This window comes from Nycticebus coucang, chromosome 5 (genome assembly GCF_027406575.1).
Source record: "Nycticebus coucang isolate mNycCou1 chromosome 5, mNycCou1.pri, whole genome shotgun sequence".
NCBI lineage: Eukaryota > Metazoa > Chordata > Mammalia > Primates > Lorisidae > Nycticebus > Nycticebus coucang.
The window spans coordinates 120,064,033-120,084,003 of record NC_069784.1 but is presented as its reverse complement, the minus strand read 5'-3'; the positions used below and the strand labels follow the sequence as shown (position 1 = coordinate 120,084,003).

Sequence of the window (19,971 nt, the reverse complement as noted above, 5' to 3'; positions counted from 1 at the left end):
GTGTTGTTTCCTCCAGCAGCCCGAGGCATTCCCGGGTTAGGGCTCTGAAATGCCACTGCCCAGGTTACAGGTGTGCTTGCCTGACATGGGTTAAATCATGAAAGAAAGCAAACTAGGTTCCTTCATTGCCAACAGAATACATTAGTGACTGTCCTACTCAGACAGAATATAGGGTTTGCACCCGACTCACCATTTTGCATTTTCTCGGCCATCACTTAAGTCAGGGCCTGAGTGGAAAGTGGTTCTGTTCGTCGGCTCTTCAGCCCAAAGAAGTTGACCTGGGTCTAAGGCAGGGATGGGCAGGTCAGCTCCAACGCTGACCAGGACAACTGGAGGGTCTGAGGCAGTAACACACTGATCCTTGGGAGCGAGAGGAGGGGCGGGGGGAGACGGAGGCGGAGCCACAGGGGGCGGAGGGACTGCAGACTTGGATTTGCGGGCAGTCTGCTCCTCAGCCCCAGCCACAGTCTGCTCAGGATTCAGACCCTCCGCTGCGGTGTCCGAAGGCGCTCCTGGGAGGTCAGATGTGCCGGAAGTGGCTGCATCTGAGGACAGGCGGTAAGTTGTTGGCTGCTTGCCAGTTTTTTTCTTGCCCTTTGTGGTCCCCACTGTCCCCGTTTTGCTAGAAACTGTCTCCTTTGAAGCTTTGGGACGAGACGAGGTGGATGATGTAGATGGTGAGGCTGATGCTTTGGATCCGGATGGTTTTTTTGAATGAGAGGAACCAGCTACAACAGAGAGATTTTGAATTAAAAATCAAATACTATGCTTTCTTTTTGTTTTTAAGTAGCCAACCAGTAATAGTTAACGACATTTAACATGTTCCCTTTAAAATTTGTTGAACAAACGAATGAGAGAAAATGGGCTAATTTTGACAATGGTTTTGTTTTCTGCTCCCAGTCTAGGAGGGAGCAAAGGATGCTTACGGTAAGACTCAGAGACAAGAACCCCCTGTCTTCTCCCTTCTCTTGTCTTTAACTGGGCCAGCCAAAGGGAAAACCCTCAGCTCCTTGTCCTACGTGCCACCTGAAAAAGCCCCATTGTATGCTCTGAAGAAGGGATATCATAAAGAACAGGCACCAGCAGCTACCTGGGTGTAGCCCACAACTGGGCTCATCATCAATTACACACGTTCTCTGATGTCTCTCTGGGAGGCTGGAGTATATATCACCAGCTCCTTTCTGGGTCAAAAGCACATTCATTCACCCTACTGCTAAAGAGCAAACCCCAGGTTGGTGGGGTTACAGGCTGTGACTCATGCCTGTAACCCCAGTCCTTTGGGAGGCCAAGGAGGGAGAAACCATGGGTTGAACACCAGCCTGGACAGCACAGTGGACCTCATCTCTACAGAAAAAGAAAATTAGCTGGGCATGGAGGCATGCACTGGTAGTCCCAGCTCCCAGGGAAGCTGAGGCAGGCAGATGACCTGAGCACAGGAGACCGAGACGACGCTGAGCCATAATCACTCTACTGCGCTCTAGCCTAGGCAACAGAGCAAGACTGTGTTTGGAAAAGAAAAAAAGGGACAAGTTCCAAACTAGCAGTTTCCACAGCTCTGAAGATGCTGGCCATGCTTGCCTGGACAGCTGGAGTGATGGGACATCGGGAAAACATGTCACGTAGGAAAGACATGAGCCCTTCAAAATACTGGAAGGCAGAAAAAATATCCCTTTTTTACAAAAGGGCAGCACCTAAATACTTTGAAGGGAAAGAATATTATTCTAAGGTCTTCTGACCCACATCTGCAAATGTACTCTTCCTCAGGCTTCTGTTCCAACAGGACCTGCATCGAAGGATCATCCTGGTATATTTGACCTTCGGCCAAACCATTTACAGGAAAAAAGGGCTAATTACCTTTTTCTTTATGTAATCTTAGGGTATACATTTAAACTTCTATGAGAATACTCCTCTGTCCCATGACCATTATGATCTAGAAATTTCTCCTAATCGCTTCTTCTCTTATAATGTTGTCTGTTCCTTCTTTTCTCTGAGAAGCGCTATTGTTCTCAGAACTATCAGGAAATATCTGGTTCATAGGGTGGAGCCAGTCCACAACACATACAGATGCTGTTGTAACTTACCTCAAGTTATAGCTTCATTGAAGTCAATTCAGAGAGGGTTACGAGACAAAGACAATGAAATGTTAAACTTCATTAATTCTAATATACTAAAGAAGCTGACCTCGTTCAGCAATAGGACATAGACTTAAAAGAAGTCGCTATGGTTTAGAGCCTTTATTAATTTAGATATACATAATGACCAGAATTTCCCTTCCCCCAATCTGGACCTGTTAATATATCATTATAGTTGACAACCTTCACTTGCTTAGAAGTCAAACTCTTTCAGCACATTCCTCAAGCTAAGTCCATTCTAAATTTACTTTCCATATAAAAGATGCTAAGGATTTGATGCCTAAACACGCTCAATTATTTTCTTAGGTAAGTTATGGCTTCTTGGCCTTTTGGCTAAGATTAAGTGTATATTTTTAGGTAAGTTAAACAGAATTGCTTCCACATAACACTTCTAATTATTTTTAAAAGAAAATTCTTTCTTTTTTTTCTCTGTCTCTCTCTCTCTCTTTTTTTTTTTTTTATTAAATCATAGCTGTGTACATTAATGCAATCATTGGGTATAATGTGCTGGTTTTATATAAAATTTGAAATATTTTCATCAAACAGGTTAACATAGCCTTCACGACATTTTCTTAGTTATTGTGTTAAGACAATCAAAAAGCTTTTGATAATATCCAGCATCCTTTCATGATCAGAACACTTAAGAAAATGGGTATAGAAGGGACATTTCTTAAACTTATAGAGGCCATCTACAGCATACCCACAGCCAATATCGTATTGAATGGAGTTAAATTGAAATCATTTCCAGGCAAGGTTGCCCACTGTCTCCACTGCTTTTTAACATTGTAATGGAAGTCTTAGCCATTGCAATTAGGCAAGAAAAGGTGATCAAGGGTATTCACATCGGGTCAGAAGAGATCAAACTTTCTCTCTTCACAGATGATATGATTGTGTATCTGGAAAACACCAGGGATTCTACTACAAAACTCTTAGAAGTGATCAAGGAATATAGCAGCGTCTCAGGTCACAAAATCAACACTCACAAATCTGTAGAAAATTCTTTCTTTTTGGATAGAAAAGTTAATTTTTATCCTGGCTTAAGGAAAAAAGATACTTTTCCCCAATGTTTGGAGTGTAAATTCAAGCCATGTTAGACTTTTTCTTAAGGATCTTCTAAAATGACAGGGCTTTATTGAAGTCAGCCATGTTGGCTAAATTACTTTGAATTAAGGCTATGATTTAAAAATAGAGAGAAAATGCCACCTCTTCCCAGTTAAGTACTTCAGTTGTTAGTAGTGGGTAACAATGAGAGAGATTAAATAAGGAAGATTTAAAATTTCTTCCCTGCAAAGCAGTGGAATGTTTTAAACTGATATCTAGTTATTTGGAGACTTATGCTAACTTAATAATAAAGAAAGAATCATAACTGATAGCTGTTTTAAGAATATAAACCATTGGACTAAAAATCAAGAGCTCCGTTTGAAGTAACTTTTCCAAAAGATCAACATTATTCAAATAAAACAAGGTCAGCAGGTAGAAAGTTGTAAACGATTACACGTGGATTACCAGTAGGATTCTGAAGGAGTATTATCAATATTTGATCAAAGGATCCTTGGCCTTATACAATGGGCTTGCTGGTCTACTTCAAACAGGGCAACTTGTTTCTCTGTGACAGTCCCTGGAATAGGCACACTCTTATTTACAGTAAAAGCCTGTTGGCCCTCTTATAATACAATGCACAAAATGACTGTACTATTCCCTTAGGAATATCATGAGTCTATTAATAAATCTTCGAGTAACATATCTGGAAATAACTCAAAATCTCTCATGAAAACTGTCCCGTGCCCCTGCATTCATCATCAGCTTTCATCTGAGGGAAGTAAAGACAGTCCAAGCCAAGTCTGTGGTGAGCTGACACCATGTGGGGAATGAGGAAGTGGGGAAGTGTGTGCAAGACAAGACCTTAATCCCCAGCGACAGAGTGATGGGTGGCGGCTCTCTTTAAGAAGCAGACCAGTGCCTGCCTCACTTCAGCACTGCTCTCAGGGAGTGTTAGTCAGCATAGATGCTGATGAGTGAGGACAGCTGCTCCCTGCGGAGATGGCCCATGGACACTGCAGGCGCATCATTCTGAAACATTTCATTCTAAAGCTTATTAGAAGAGACCCAGACACTAAAGTTCAAAGGTAGGAAGAGAGGAACACAGGGACAGGGACATATATTTGCATCCCGAGATCTGTTGTACATGGGTACTGTCAACTAAATCACTCTGACTCTGAGCATTGTGGGTGTAAATTATGAGGGCAAAAAGATCAACACCAAGCCAAATCCTGGTTGTCAAATGCTAGAAAGCTGCTGCTGATTTTAAGGAAAATAAGATTTGTACAGGAGAATTTTTATGCATATGACAATGGGGAAAAGGCACTGAGCTTGTGGGCTTTGCGTAATGTCCTTTTAAAAGCTAGATGACAGGGTGAGCATCCTTATTCCACTTTGCTAGAAGAATGGCAGTTCCATTTTGCATTAAGCATATGTGATTGGAAGGAAGGCTGGCTACATATTGTATGAAGTTACTGCAGATCAGTCAAGCAGCTGCTGGTAAGCTCTAATGGTGACTTGTAACCACACTACACTAGATGTTTTGTCTTATAACACACTGAAGTCTCCAGAGGTTGGTGGCGAACCAAGCATGTACCTTTCAACTCCACTGAAATAGCTCTGACTGCGGTAGAAAGTAGCAGGGTGGAGCTGAACCAAGTGATATGAACCCTTGCCATTGATCAGAAGGGAGACGACCATGGATGCTGAAAATTTAACATACTAATATCCAGCAAATATGTCAAAGATGTGTCTTTATGCAAACCTAAGATATTTTGAAAGAAACCTCAAGCCAAAAAGCCACCCATAAACTCAAGTAGGCAGAAGGGGAATGAACGTCTAAATAATGTTTTAGCAGATCATTAGCATTCATCAGGCACACTGCCCCCCCCCCACTGCCCCACCCTTCAATTGGGTCTCATATGCAGACAGTGGATACTTAAGATAAAAGAGGCATATTCATCCCAAAACTAATGTGGTGAACTAATCACTGGTTGACTTTCCTTTGCTAGACAGCAACAAAGGAACCTCCTGGGCATTCTTTGTGTCAAAGCTCAATCCAGTGGTGTTCTGTACTAAGACCTTAAAAGACCATGACACCTGCAAGGAACAATGAGCCCCCCACCCCAGAGCCAAGCACTCAGTCTCGGGGAACTGGGGCATACTCACCAGCCTCTCGAGTTGTGTTTCGGCTTGTTGGCTTGGGTGGAGGGACGGGGGCCTGCTTACCAGGAGCCTTGGTATTTTTTTTAATGGGAGGCACTTCATCACCTTTGTGGCTGGCCCCAGTCGTGGCCCCTTTTGGAGGCACAGGTGTTTTTTTGGGTTTAGGTTTGGGCTTAGGCTTAGGAGGAGCTGGAGGAGGTAGAGCAGGAACTGCCAGTGTTTCAGAGTGGTTTTCAGTGTTCTCTACAAATGAGAAAGTGAACAGAGGCAGACTGATACAGACACACACCAGATAAAAACCAGGAACAAGACACATGACAACGGTGACACAAAGCGCAGCTGCTGGGCCCTGGGGCGCCCACATGGAGCTCTGCATGAGAAAGAGCAAAGTGTGGGGCAAAACCAAAGGCTGAGAGACAGGCTGGGGTGCCCTGGGCAGGTGCCTTCATCACGGCTTTGCTAAGACCCAACCTACACTGAAGAAGTCGTGTTAAGGATGAGCGGAAAAGGCCTCAGGTCAGCGGCCTTAGCTCCAGCCTCAAATCTGTGGTTGTGAGCGTCAGCTGCTAAATTTAAATTATTTAACAAAGTCGAAGGCCTCTGGAGGGTGGCAGATGAGCATATCACGCCCACTGGCCACCTCAGCGACCACTGGACTGTTATTTTCCAGAACTCGAGCCTGATCAATCAGAAAAGATTTGTGTTCAGTCTTAATTGTGGTCAAAAATCGATTCTTTTCTAAGATAAGGAAACTCTGGAGAATCTTTTATATGAGGTACAGAGTGCTGAAGAATGAACCACTCTCTACTATGAAAACGTTCTCAAGCTCCCCCAGCCCACTGGCAGCTTCCTGTTCTACAATCACTTCCCCTGCCTTTCTCCACAGTTGTCACCCTGAGCGTGACAGTACAGAGGATGCAGAATCCAAAAAAATCTGAGTTTGTCTTACAGTGCAAAAAAAAAAAATAATAATTTTGGGAAAACCACTGACAAAAGTAAAAATTGAAATAAAAACTCACAGCTGAGAACAGGAGCCTGTCACAAGATTTTGTGTAAGTGGCAGAAAAAGAGTATCAGTCCCCGGTTACTGAAAGAACGTGAGATGCTGAAGGTTCATTCATATATTCTCATTATATTTTTTCTAGTAATGACTGACTGACATGAAAATGAACTCAAATACACTCTGATCCAAAGAACTAAGCAGCAGTTCTTTAAAAATGAGGCACAGTGAAAAACACAGGACAGTGTTAAGACAAGACTCCACCATCACTTGGTCTGTCTTCCCATTAATAAAGGAGCAAGAAAGGGTTTTGCTATTGGAATGTATCCCATTTTATTATGGTTCATATTATATTGTTTCTTAGTGAGTGTGAAATATGGACTTTTTTTAAAAACCACACCCCTGATCAATCCACACATATATAACCAGCGTAATAATGAATTAAGTTACTATAGGTAATCAATAAAAAGTTCATCTTTTATCCTTAAGACTTTCTTCTCCCCACCCCTACAGCTCCCCACCCAAGTCACTGTAGTCCAAATTGATCTCTCCCACCTCTAAACTTAATTCGGTCTTATTGTGTGAACCACGTACATATTCAACATTTATCAGAAAGTGTGTTGTATTTTTGCCTTTCTGCTTAAGGCCTTGCCTCATCAACTAAACTGCTTATTACTGTAGTATAGACGTGCCCCTCCAAACCTGGCTGGTCTGAACTAGGCTAGGTAATTACAAAGGTCAGTCAGTGATGAGAACGATACGAGTGGAGACACACCTAAAATATTTTCTTTTAATGTAAAATCTACTAATAGACATTGACTTAGACATAGGCTGAATTTATTCTTCAAGTTTTTAAAATATAATCCTTATTATTTTAGTCCCTAGCATAATACCGAGATGTGTGGTGACCAAGCCCCATGATGTTGTCCATGGTGAGAGCCACAGTGATCTGCCTTGCTGGACATCTCCCCCTCTCTCTTACACTGTCAGCCCTGCATGTACCTGGTCTTGGTACACCACTGAGAGGTATTTTTTCTCTCTCCCTAAGGTCTTAAATTGTACAGCTATATACCAAGGAAAGTATCCAACTTCTGGCCTTGGGAAGGAGGAGATGGCTGGCTCTGTGGCAGGTGGGAATGACTTTCCTTACTAGGGAGAAAATGCACACACTGCACATCAACTTGCTCCTGACTCCTTGGAAGGACGGCCCACTCTTCCTCACTCTTCCAACTCTACCACTTTGTCTTTGCTTGTCAGTTGGTGATTCCTAAGTTGTGTGTGAGGGTGCATGTGAGTGTGCAAATTGCGTGTTTTTCTGACTAAATTATAGGCTCCTTTTGTCTGAAATTTTACATCCCAATGAACACAATGCTCTAAACCAGAGGTTCTCAACCTTCCTAATGCCGCGACCCTTCAATACAGTTCCTATGGGTTGCAACCCACAGGTTGAGAACTGCTGCTCTAAACACTATGTCTGTTCAATGACTGTAACTGACTGGCTATTAGTTATTGACACCCAAATCAGTAGAAAACACTCTTCACGTCTATCTGGAAGGTAATGAATTAAGTCAAGTTGTTATTTTTTACTATTACCATATGATCTGAAGACAGGACATAAATCGCTGCTGTCTAGGAGTATTATTTCAAGAGGAGGTTGAGAGAATGAGGCTGCCTACTCATTCTGCGGGACAAAGAGTCCGTGTTCCACATCAATGCAGTCTGGAAGACAAGCTGTTTCCTTCCAGGCATGGCTCTTTCTGCCACTTACAGGTTGAGTCCTCTAATACTTAGAGCAGGCCTGAGCACAGTAGCTCACACCTGTAATCTTAGCACTCTGGGAGGCCAAGGAAGGTGGATTGCTTCGGCTCAGGAGTTTGAGACTAGCCTGAGCAAGAGTGAGACCTGGTCTCTACTAAAAATAGAAAAACTAGCTAGGCATAGTGGCATATGCCTATAGTCTCAAGCCCAAGAGAGGTTGAGGTTGCTGTGAGCTATGATACCACAGCACTCTACCCAGTATGACAGAGTGAGACTCTATCTCAAAAACAAAAAAACAAAACAAACACACACCTCCAAAAACCCAATACTTAGAGCAAGGCTGGGAACTGCATGCCTTCTCCACCTTACCTAGAATGCACTTCTGCCCGATTCCTCTACTTCACTTGACTACCTGCTTATCTCTTTCAGGTCTTAGTTTTGAAATATTCTTTTCTGAGAATCAACAGTGGTTCCCACTGCAAGCTCCTGGCTCTCTGCACTCAGGCCTTCTGTAGGACTTTCACCTTGTATTCTAGTTGCCTGCTTGTATTCTGGCCTTCCCGTAGGCCATGATCTGCTTGAGGGCAAAGGCCATGTTACATTCACTCCTCCTTTCCTAGATCCCAGTAGAGTCTTATCCATGGGAGACCCTCATTATTATAAGTGTTCATCCTGTGTGAATTCACTGACAGCTTTTACAATAACTCAATACAAATGATGTCAAACAATGTTTGAATTGCTCCTACTTCCTACCAAAGTATGGTTAACAGAGAGCAAGTCATCTTTTCTGCTTTTGTACATAGAAGGGCACTTGCTGAGAAACAATAATGGGAGACTAGGTGCCCTGAAGACCTTAACGAAGAAGTCTCCAGGATTTGGCAGAGGAGGCTACCAAATCAGGTGTCTTTGGGAAACACTCACATGTCCTGGGTGGAGCCCACCCACACAGCGGGTAAGAAGGACCTTACCTACCATTTGTTTTGCTTTTTTTGACACTGATGTTTCAAATATTAAAGCACTGAGATATTGTCTTATAAAGAGATATAATAAGTCTCAAGGATTTTAAATGCATGTGATATGGTTTTGCAAATGTAGCCAATTAATAGCTAAAGCAATGTTCTGGAATAAGTTTCTTAATGCAAAAAGAAAGGAAACACTGTTTTCCAAAATAAAGGGTGAACTAAGACCATTAGATGGTGAGTTTGCATGACAGTGAGCTCACCATGAGGGAGGAGGGAGACTAGAAGAAGAACAAAGGCAAAAGTGAATCTTGGGTACATTTTCAGAATTCATTGGGTCTTTCCAGAAGAATAAGTTGTTGACTTATAAATTTTTCATGAGGAATTTCCTATTTAACAAAATAAACTGTAATATTGGTTATGAATTATATTCTTTTTAGTCTCAGGAAGTGGCTTCGCACTCATTTTTTCTCCTCATTATCAGGGTGGCTCTGGGGTGCACACTGTCCCCTCAACAAGAGGAGTGTCCTGCCTTGTTATTGGTAGGTCAGCCCTTCCAGCACTGTCATCTCTGCCTAGCCAAGCAAGAGGTCCTCTTGGAACTTATCTCACCAGAAAGAACTGAATGTCCTAATTCTAAGTACAAAATAAGAAAAGAAAAACACCTCAACTATTCATGAACCTATAAGGTCTGCCATCTTTTCTTTAGAACATCAAAGCCTGCTGGTGAATTCACATAAAACTGTCAGCAACTTTTTATTATGTTGATAAGGGAAACACTTCCTTTGAGGTCTGGCCAGTCCAGTGACTGATACCCTACATGGACCAGGCAAGCACCAGAAACAGCATTGTTACAAAAGAAAGGATGTGATTCTTGAATGTGAAAAGGCTGTACCAGGAACAAACCACAGATGGATTTGAAATTTAATAATCTGGTGAGACAGGACAGACCAACAACAAAAATGTCACTACTTACGTTAACAATTTCAACTAAATCCCTTTAAAATTCATTTAAGTGTATTTTCTCTTTATGTTCTAGGAATATTATCATTACAAATAGTTAATTTCTCATATTTGGTGTTCATAAGCTTAATTAGTTTTTCGATGGGGCAAGTAAAGCTCCAAGCTTCCCCTCTCCCCCGCCAGGCTAAAGGCGTAGGTGAATTAGATGAATAGATTTATTTTTTTATTTATTTGAGACAGGATCTCTCACTCTGTTGCCCAGGAAAACATGTAGTGGCATCATTATAGCTCATTGCACCTCAAAACCCTTGGGCTCAAGTGATCCTCCTGCCTCAGCCTCCCAGAGTAGCTGGGATAACAGGTGTAAGCCACTGTGACGCCTGGCCCCTAAAACCTTCAAAGGATCATTTATATCCAAATAATAAGTGGTTATAAACCTCCAGAGAAGACAATTCTAAGTTACAGCTGAGTATTAAATAAGGCCGTCAAATGTGCTTTTGTTCTCCTTGTTTTTGGAGAGTTTGGGTGAAGAACAGAGGAGGAGAAGTTCCTAAGTATTCTCAAATGCCTACAGAACTCAAACTGGGTCTGACAAAATTTGGCCATCCAACTCAGAGACAGACATTATAAAACAGGAAATAATCTACTTCCCGAGGATTCCTTTCAACGCTGCATGAAGCCAGCTAAGATCTCCCAACAAAGTCTTTCCTGATGGGAGTTTTAGTTCAAGTTTGCAAGAGTTTGAGGCCCCGAGGTTCCTACACATCACAGCTGTGGTGAAGACTTAAGCCATCCATGGCCAGGAATCCGTGAGTGTTCTGGGGGTCCCTGACAGATGTGTATTTTGCAGGTATCTCAAGCTATCACATCATATTCACTCTAGACACCAAGGTCTCTAATGAAGCTTTTGGGGAATCACATAACTGCCTCTGGCATATTTTGAAATTTCCAATTGTACAGGCAAATCTCTCGAGGGGAGGCTGTGGCAATCAACCAGCAGAGTGACCAAAGTCCCTGGAGTCTCTGGCAACTATTCCTGAGTGTCTCTCAGAAATGTCTAGAAACTACAAAATTGAGAGTGTAGATGCCACCTGCCAACTTCCTACTGCTGGCTGGAGAGTAAGTGCCAGGCTGAAAGAGCGATGGGGGATTTGATATTCCTCCATGCTGAGCCCACAGGGGCCAGTTGTAACCAGCAGAGAAAGATGCTCAGATTTTTCACTTTTTAAAAAGACCCTGACAAAAAGTTTGTAAAAAAGAATAATATTCTTGAACATCTCTAATGATTAAAGAGGCCACCCCTTCAAGATTATTACCTTTAGTTAACCTGCTTTAATAATAAAAAAGTCCAGTAGTGGGCTTAAAAAACAGACGCATCTACATAAAGGAATCATCCTGTTTCTCTTCACCAGTTATCATTTCTTTCTTCTTTGCAGTTACAAACCTTCTCTCTGCAGACTCTGTTGGATTTAGAGTCCCTATTTAGAGTCTAAGACCTAGGTCTAGACATTGAGCTGTATTGAAGTCAGTAATACGGGTTTCTCTTTATTTTACCTTTCTTATCTTCTGCCTTCTCCTCCAGAGGTGGTGTTTTTTCAGCTACAGAGCCATTACCTTCTTCAGACTTTACTACATTTTCCTCTCGGGTAGATTCCTCTCCGATGGGGATCATGTGCCCGTTTGAATTTTCAAAGTTAACTGTTACATCTCCATCTAAAAGGGGAAAGAGACACCTAGATGTCTAACTTCATGGCCAAAAACAAACTTGCCAGTGACTAGGATTATAGGATTTGGTTTCATGTTTCAGTCGCTGGGAAACAAATATATCCTTCCCTGCTGCACCAAATAAATGTACTCAAACAAAAGAGCTAGAAACTCCTTGGTGTTGCCAGAAAGCGGCTACTGAAGGAATATCTGTGTGCCATTTCAAGAGAGGAGAATGATTATCCTAATTACACAATATCCCCGGGCAGAAGAGTCCCTCTGTTCCAGAGCTCAGGGGTGGCTGAAGTCAACACTTAGTTTCTCATTCAGTAACGGAATGGCAAAAGGAATAATCTGGAAAATGAAACAAACATTTTTAACAAGCACCAAAACACAAGGTGAATACAAATACACAAATAACAGGAAATGTAATTACACATACAAACAATAGGTGGGAGAATATGAAAATTTCTTCCACAGTATATTAAATACATAAGATGCGCTCCCTTTACACAGTGATATAACTGTTCCTCTATATTCAAGGAAAAGATGGTAGCAAGGCTAATTTTATTTTGTTTTCTTATTTATGGAAAGATCAAAATGCATTCAGGTCATTATGATACATAATGGATCAAAAATTCTTTATGTTGGCCTTATAATAATTTAAAGACAGTAGAGGAGGAAAAAAAAAACACAGAAAAGGGTAATCACAGAGGAATTTTAAAAAGTCAGTTGAAAATGAAATCTTGAATAATTTTTTTCTTTTTTTTTTTTGAGACAGAGTCTTACTTTGTCACCCTCAGTAGAGTCCTGTGGCATCACAGCTCACGGCAACCTCAAACTTTTGGGCTTAAGCAATTCTCTTGCCTCAGCCTCCCAAGTAGCTGGGACTACAGGTGCCTCCCACAGCACCCAACTATTGTTTCATTGTAGTTGTCATTTTTGTTTAGCAGACCCGGGCTGGGTTCAGCCCCTGGTGTATGTAGCCAGTGCCCTAAACACTGAGCTACAGGCACAGAGCTGAAACCTTGAATAATTATCTAAAACACAAATAGCAACTTTAACCCCTCGAACTTTTATAATTCCTTGGGGTTCCTAAAGTGAAAGAGATTTTATAGAAACTTTCAATTCACTGATACTTGAAAAGATTAATCCTACTTCATTCATATCTGGAAAGATTAAAAGGCATTGCTACCATCGTAAAAGAATAATAAATGAATTCAAGTTTTGACTTTGCAAACTTGAAGAGATACATGATTAGAGATGTTTCTATAGAATTTTTGATTAATTAATCTTATTTTGGCAATCATTATAAAACAGAGACCAACTTTCATTACATATGGTTGAACTGCTATGGCTCAGCAATAAAACCTATTCACGTTCTTGACATAAACAGGTATGCCATTTTTATAAGTAAAATACATATCATGGAATAAAAAAGCAGTTTTTGCTTACAACTCCCAATAACCTATAATCTGAGTCCTATATTAAACTAAAATAGGCTGGGCACAGTGGCTCATGCCTATAATCCTAGTGCTCTGGGAGGCCAAGGGAGGAGGATTGCTTGAGGTCAGGAGTTCGAGACCAGCCCGAACTAGAGGGAGACCCCACCTCTATCAAAAATAGCAAAGAATTAGCTGGATGCGGTGACTCACACCTGAAGTCTCAGCTACATGGGAGGCAGAAGCAGGAGGAACACTTGAGCCCAGAGATTGAGACTCCAGTGAGCTAGGATCACACCATTGCACTCTACCTAGGGGGCAAAGCAAGACTCTTTTTCAAACAAATAAACAACTATAAAAAAATCCTTAACTTTAAATAGACAATAATTTAGGCAATGCCATTTCAGGAAGTGAATCTTAACTATTTAAATAAAATTAAGGTACTATTTTTTTTACAGGATATATCTTAAACCACAAAGAACTCAAAAGATTCTTACTTCCTACTATTAGATCCCAAGAAATTAGCTAATAAACAAGGAAAGGGAGGCACAACACATCCAGATAAAAGAAAAGTAAAGAAAGAAGGGGAAAGACCAAACAAAATTAAAAAATCACTTCTTTATATAAAAATCCTAAAATTTAACTCAGATATAAATTTACTTTTGTTTTCTTTGACTTTAGTTGGTAATAAAAACATGTCAAAGTCATGTGAATTATAATTTAATTCTATTTCAACCATTTTTACATTAAACAATTATTTAGTATATTCCAAAAACACCCTGGTGCTATAAAAAATTATTTAGTAAATAACTGATTTTTTAAATTTAGAACAAAATAGCTAGAGAGAAAATTATGTAGCTGTGACACAAGGAGCAACTAGGTAATTTTACAGAGAAAAATAGTCAACAATGAGGAAAGATACTTACTTTGAGGCATGAAATAAAGCTAGTGCATATGAGAACAACTGTAGAAAAAAGAGACATGTTTGTGATAAATATGGAATTCAAGAATAAAATAGAGGAGAACTGAAATTATTAACTAGTTGGTGTGTGTATTGAAAAGGTTTTCCATCAGAAAGTTGTTTTAGAATTAAAATAAGTTAAATTTGAGATATAGTGTAGGGAGGTCAGTAAAATACAAGAAAAGATGCTAAGCTAGATGACAGGCGGGGCCAGGTCAACATGACTCACAGGAGTGTTTGTATGCAAAGGAAAGGAAAAACTCAGAAAAGAGCTGTAAGCTTAAAGTGAAACGAGAGAGAAAGCACAGTCAGAAAGGAGTAGTTAAATTGGGAGCACGAGTGTTTGAATAACTTAGCTCTTTCTGGTAAACAAGTGTACTGGGGATATAGTTAAAGGAGGACCCGGTATATAAAGAAAATCACGTACTCCTGAAAGGCGAGTGACTCATTAGAAGGTTGAATGTACGTGGCAGGAGGACAAGGCAAAAACACCTCCATGTCATCGTGTGAAAGGGAAGGGAAAGTGAGGAAGGTAAGAGGCAGAGGAGAAAAGGAACTTTGAACCAGACCATGGACTTCTCAGGAGGTAAGACAAACCGCTGGACTTTCAGATCGAAGGTATGTCTTGGTGTGAAAAAGAGAATCTAAAAGGAGTAATAATAAACTCTGGGTGTGAAGATATGGGCCACGATGGGATGAGTCCAATCCAGGGTAGCTGGAGAGACTTAAAGTCTATCTGTCTTACTGAAGAAAGGGCTTGATGGGCACTGTTAAGAGCAGAGGCATGGAGGGAAAGATCAAGGCAAAGAACGAATCTCACTGGCAGAGAGAGAAGGCGGTCACCACCAGCGGCGTCCAGTCTCCCAGACCGAAATTTTCAAGATAATCTTTGGAAAGTGACAGAAAACTATTTTCTCTAGCCCTCAGTTGAAAAGGAGAAGGACTCCATTTATAATAGGGGTCCCCAGGAACATTCAACTGTTAGGTAATTTATACAGTTCAATATAGCAACTGTACAAATGGTGCAAAGTAAAACTCAGTGTTTTATGACTTCCTGAACATTAAGCCTATTGCATTATGTTTAGGTTAAAAATGGTCTTTTTTTTTTTAAGTTTTAGAAACTTTTAAGGCTCAACTGCAAAAGTTAAATAAGAAGGTCAAAGAGAGTCTGATTTTGAGAAATAATGTCAGCCCAAGAAATTATAGTCCAGAGTGCAAATAATTTAACAGATTATACAGAATAAAAACCAAGCGATACATTTCTTGATATTGACTATTCACTGCTATTTGATTTAGAAAAAGTAAACTCTTTTACTACCTACAAATTTTAATTAGGAAAAAATGGGTCTTTAATCTCTACCTTTGAACCTACTAATAGTTTCATAGCAAATCTTCCCACCTTTTTCTTTCTTTAAAATATTTCCAAATAAAAGATGCCAAACAAATGCATTGGCCCACTCCATAAAACGGATGGGTCAATGTTCTGCAGTCAGCAAGAATGTAATTTTCCTACTACTCCAGAGAGATTGGACGGGAAATGAATTTTGATATTGCAACCCTATTTTTAAGTTTCAAAAAGTTATGGGTATGCATTTTTTTTTGAAAGCCCCAGACAGGAAATAAAGAACTTCAAGGTAATAGAAAATTAGAAAAGATAAAATTTGTATACTAGAATGAGCAAAGTTCGGCAGGTCAGAAACTGAAGTAAAATACCTAAAATTGTGAGGATTCAAGAAAATGATGTTAGTCACTCTAGAATTTCCTATTTTCTTTGAAGCAGGAGTAAAATGCTAACTCAGTTCTCAGCTCCACTCTGAAATTATTCAGATGCTGGAAAAAGGGCATCATTTTGATTTATAAACAGTAAATGCCCCTCACCATTAAGTTCTTTGCAAGGAACATCTATCAGAAAAAGAGGTACTCTGATTTCATTTCCAAATTAACAGTATTTTATTTGTTCTCATAAAAGGAATAATAATACTTGATCCCAGTAAATGTCTGGAGGGGGAGGCACGAGACACATCAACAGTACTGCAACCAAATGTCTTCTAGTTTTAATAGCAGTGGGAGCCATAAAAAGCATTCAGTATTATTTATTTGGAAAAATAACCAATGTTGATATTTTCTTTGGGGGGGGGACAATCTTGGTTTCTGTCTATTCCTTATCTTTTCTAACCAAGATTCCTCACTTGGAGGATAGAGGAAAAAAAGGAAAGAAGATTAGAGTAGGAAAAATAACTTGTAAATAGTCATTGTTAGTTAAAAGGCGTGAGGAACTAGATTCCGAGAAATGAAAAGAGAACAGTATTGGAAAAACGATTTGTGAGAATGCAGAAAGCAGAAGATTGTGCCCGTTTGTGCCTTACTGATGGTACATTTGAGGCAAGTTCGCCATCTCTCTCCTCTCTTCTTTTACTGGGAGTCTTAAGAAACAAATATGGCACGAATCTAGCTAAAACTTGGCATTTATTTAAGCAATTGAGTTTGATGTGAGTAGAAAGATTGAAGAGCAAGAACAGAGAAGAGAAGGAGTCACACAAGCATCTGTGTCCCATCTGTATCGCTAGCCACAGATGTACCTTTGTCATGTCTGGGGTTTAGATGAGTGACATAGGGTGACAGATTCACCAGCAGAGCCACTGGATTTCTCTTCTGTAACACCTCAGATTCCCTGCAAGCCCACAAAGGCCTAGGGAATGAACAAGGTTCTTGGAGTCCGTTAACCTACTCACCACTTTATCTGACAGAGACCACGATCCTTTTAAATTTCAAAAGAACATGAAAGAAAGACCAAAGGACGAAGGATCAAATTATTGGAAATGTATGATGAATTTCCTCACCTTGATCAGGCAACTCCTTAAGAACTCCCCTTCTTATCAGCTCCTCTCTACTTTGTCTGGTGGATATCTTCCTTTCTAATACTTTTAAAAAGAACAAGAACAAGTTAAGAATTGAATCATTGCTTAAAATAATTATGAAACACATTCTAAGCAGAATTGAGCATATTCATTCTGTTCACATGGGGCTCAAACCCCAGCTGTTTTTTTTTCCCAGTCGCCTATTAAAGTGTAATTGGAGTTGAACTGACATAGCTGGGACAAGGGCAAGTGCCTCCAGCCTGTGATCAAGCCCAGCCGCTGCCCCCAGTCTTCCCAGTGGTGATCTTTGCCCAGGAATCTAGACAAATCCTTCCAGACCAACCATAGGTCATTGCTTGCTTTGAAATTTCTTTCTTTGGCAAGGATGCATTCTAAAACACAGGGCTCTATGGATACACAATGTATGTAGAGAATATGTCTGCTTACATGATATGTCAAATTCAAGAGGGTTCTGCTATATCCACTTCAAACCCACCTTAGGAGGGTGGGGAAAGAAGTTAAGAATGGACAATTTTCATAAGCATATAAAGAGCTGACAATCTCAAACACTGATTCTTCCCTCTTCTGGAAGAAACCTAAGTTCCTGGTAAAACTTCAGAAAGGGTCTTAGAAGTAGGAGTGAGACCTCAGTGGTATCTGTCTTTTATTTAATTATTTATTTTGGGGGGACAGAGTCTGACTTTGTCACCCTGGGTAGAGTGCCATGGCTTCATAGCTCACAGCAACCTCAAATTCTTGGGTTCAAGCAATCCTCTTGCCTCAGCTTCCCAAGTAGCTGGGACTACAGGCACCCACCATTGGTTAGGTTTTCTTATTTTTTAGTAGAGGTGGGGTCTTGCTCTTGCTCAGACTGGTCTTGAACTCCTAAGCTCAGATAATCCACCTGCCTTGGCCTCCCAGAGTGCTGGGATTACAGGCGTGAGCCACCGCGCCCGGCCAGTATTCAGCTTTTATGTGTATGTTTCCTTTTGCAGGTCCTGAACCCTGCATGTCTGTGCAACCACCAGCTCCATTCCTTACTCTCAGGGGCCAGGAAGGTATGTAAAATTAACATCTGGGTTTGTCATCTACTAATCCTATAAGTCAACATTTCCCAAATTATGTTCTGCAGAATTCTATTCTCTCTGAATGCTCTGTTCAAAAAAGTGCCTTGACACAGCAAAGGACCAGGTAAGGGCACCATGTGGAGCAGGAAAGGTGAGTGAAGATGCAGAGTGGGCAGATTTCAACCCTCACAAGATCCCTACTCCTGGCCTTATAATCTAAAAATCCTGGCACTACTCTAGACAACCTCATTTCAACTAAATTAAACCCAAACTAAAGCCACTACCCCAAGCCTTGCCCTGACACCTGTGAAGGTGGCGCTAACACTAAAGAAGAGAACTGCAGTACTGCAGGTGGTCTGAAGTAAGGACACTGACGGGGAAGAGGCTGTGCCGGGAGGCCAGGCTGGTAACAAGGGCATGAAAGTCTTAGAAAAGTGTTTACAAAGTGGCAGGAGCCCCCAAATAGCAACACACAGTCTCTCTTGAAGAAACTGTTGTTGTTTTTTTTTTTCCTTTCTTATAACTAGGAATTGTGCATTCTTTTTTTAATCCTAGTTGTTAAAGAAAAAGAGTAAAACTTGACATTGACAGATTTCATATGACAATTCACAGGTGGAATCTCTGTTTTCTCCTTCTCTACAATGGACTTGATCTGTATTTTATGTATAGTATATATGCTCTTTGTTTTAAGTTTTCTCAAACACTTTTTAGACAGAATCAGAATATAAACAAACAAGAAAATGAATGAGCAAATGGCTGAATGAAAGGTCCAAAGAATGACAACAAACATTTTATGGTTTTTAATGGAGACATGTACAGAAACTTCTCCCTTCCGTTAGATGACTCACCCACCTCTCTCGTGCCCTTTCCAGAACAAGTAACAGCAGCTCACTGAAAGGTTAGTGATTTCAATGGGCAAAGTTAACTTCGCATGGGGGCGAGGCGTTCTTTTATGTAGAAAGAGTGTGGTTATTTAAAAATAGTTTCAATTTGTTCAGACTCTTGCTAAAGAGGAGAGAACCCTTATTAACACAGGAAGCCAAATAACAACACTCACAATGACAAGTGGAACACTGCTGGGAGTTTGCAGGTGGCTTAGAAGGACTGTGACCACTGTTACCTCCCAAGGACTGTACAAACTCGTTAATGCGTGACAAGGTGCTGGGGGGCAGCAGGACATTAGACCTCTTGCAACAGTTGTCCTGGCCTCTATTCTTGGGGACAGGCCCAGAGAGTCATGGTTGTTCAGCTTGAGGATGGACGTGGCAACTGTCAGAGCAAGTGTGGCTGGTCCCACGGGATCAGGCCACATTCTGGCAAACTGAATGCAGTGCCAATTCGCGATGCAAACATTGTGGCTCTTTCTGTCTTCATTCACCCTTTGTTCATATGAAACAGAACATTTAATTGTTTGCTCTTCTGAAAAGCTTTCTAAGTCACAAAATGGTTTTAAGGAGTCCCAGATTCTAGTCCCAGAACTCCTATGACTAGTTGGGTGACTTTGGGCAGTCACTTCAACTTCCTGGGCCTCTAATGCATTGTCTATAAAATAAGGGACATGATTCAATGATCGCTAAGGACAATTAGTCTGCCTCAAATGGGGTGTGATCCTGTGTCCTTAATCAAGGCCATTCTGTAATCTCTGATTTGGGGACCTTTAAACACTTTTACTCGTGCACTAAAAAAATCACCAGCAAGCCCTGAGAATATATCCCCACCTCCCATCCCACCCCCGCCTTGTTTTATCTCTGCCTTTCCATTACGGAGCTCAAAGGATTCTTTAATTTTAGTTTGAGTCTTCTGTTGCTTTAAGTCTAACTTAATCTCAGCTAAAAATTCCCCCTCTTTCTTCTTTGTAAACTAAAAATTCCTCTTCTTTCTTCCTTGTAAACTCCGGAGCTTTGAAGCAGCAGCATCGGCTTC

General features: G+C 40.8%; 1 protein-coding gene and 1 long non-coding RNA gene across 5 annotated transcripts in view; one reads left to right on the top strand and one right to left on the bottom strand.

The window, feature by feature from the left end:
- Positions 1 to 19,971, bottom strand: part of PHACTR2 (phosphatase and actin regulator 2) — a 273,453-nt gene that overhangs the window by 51,191 nt on the left and 202,291 nt on the right. For 2 of the 4 annotated variants that reach the window (XM_053591283.1, XM_053591285.1), the window contains exons 3-6: positions 16,964 to 17,044; positions 11,571 to 11,729; positions 5,340 to 5,579; positions 191 to 728 (exon numbers count right to left, since the gene is read on the bottom strand). In XM_053591283.1, the coding sequence (XP_053447258.1) occupies positions 191 to 728; positions 5,340 to 5,579; positions 11,571 to 11,729; positions 16,964 to 17,044 (1,018 nt within the window). The remainder of the gene's footprint in view (positions 1 to 190; positions 729 to 5,339; positions 5,580 to 11,570; positions 11,730 to 16,963; positions 17,045 to 19,971) is intronic. The other 2 variants (XM_053591286.1, XM_053591287.1) reach the window with 1 other exon arrangement.
- LOC128585889 (uncharacterized) lies at positions 14,497 to 18,872 on the top strand. The gene is made up of 4 exons (XR_008380137.1): positions 14,497 to 14,709; positions 17,977 to 18,039; positions 18,114 to 18,199; positions 18,760 to 18,872. It is a non-coding gene; the product is annotated as an uncharacterized LOC128585889 (long non-coding RNA).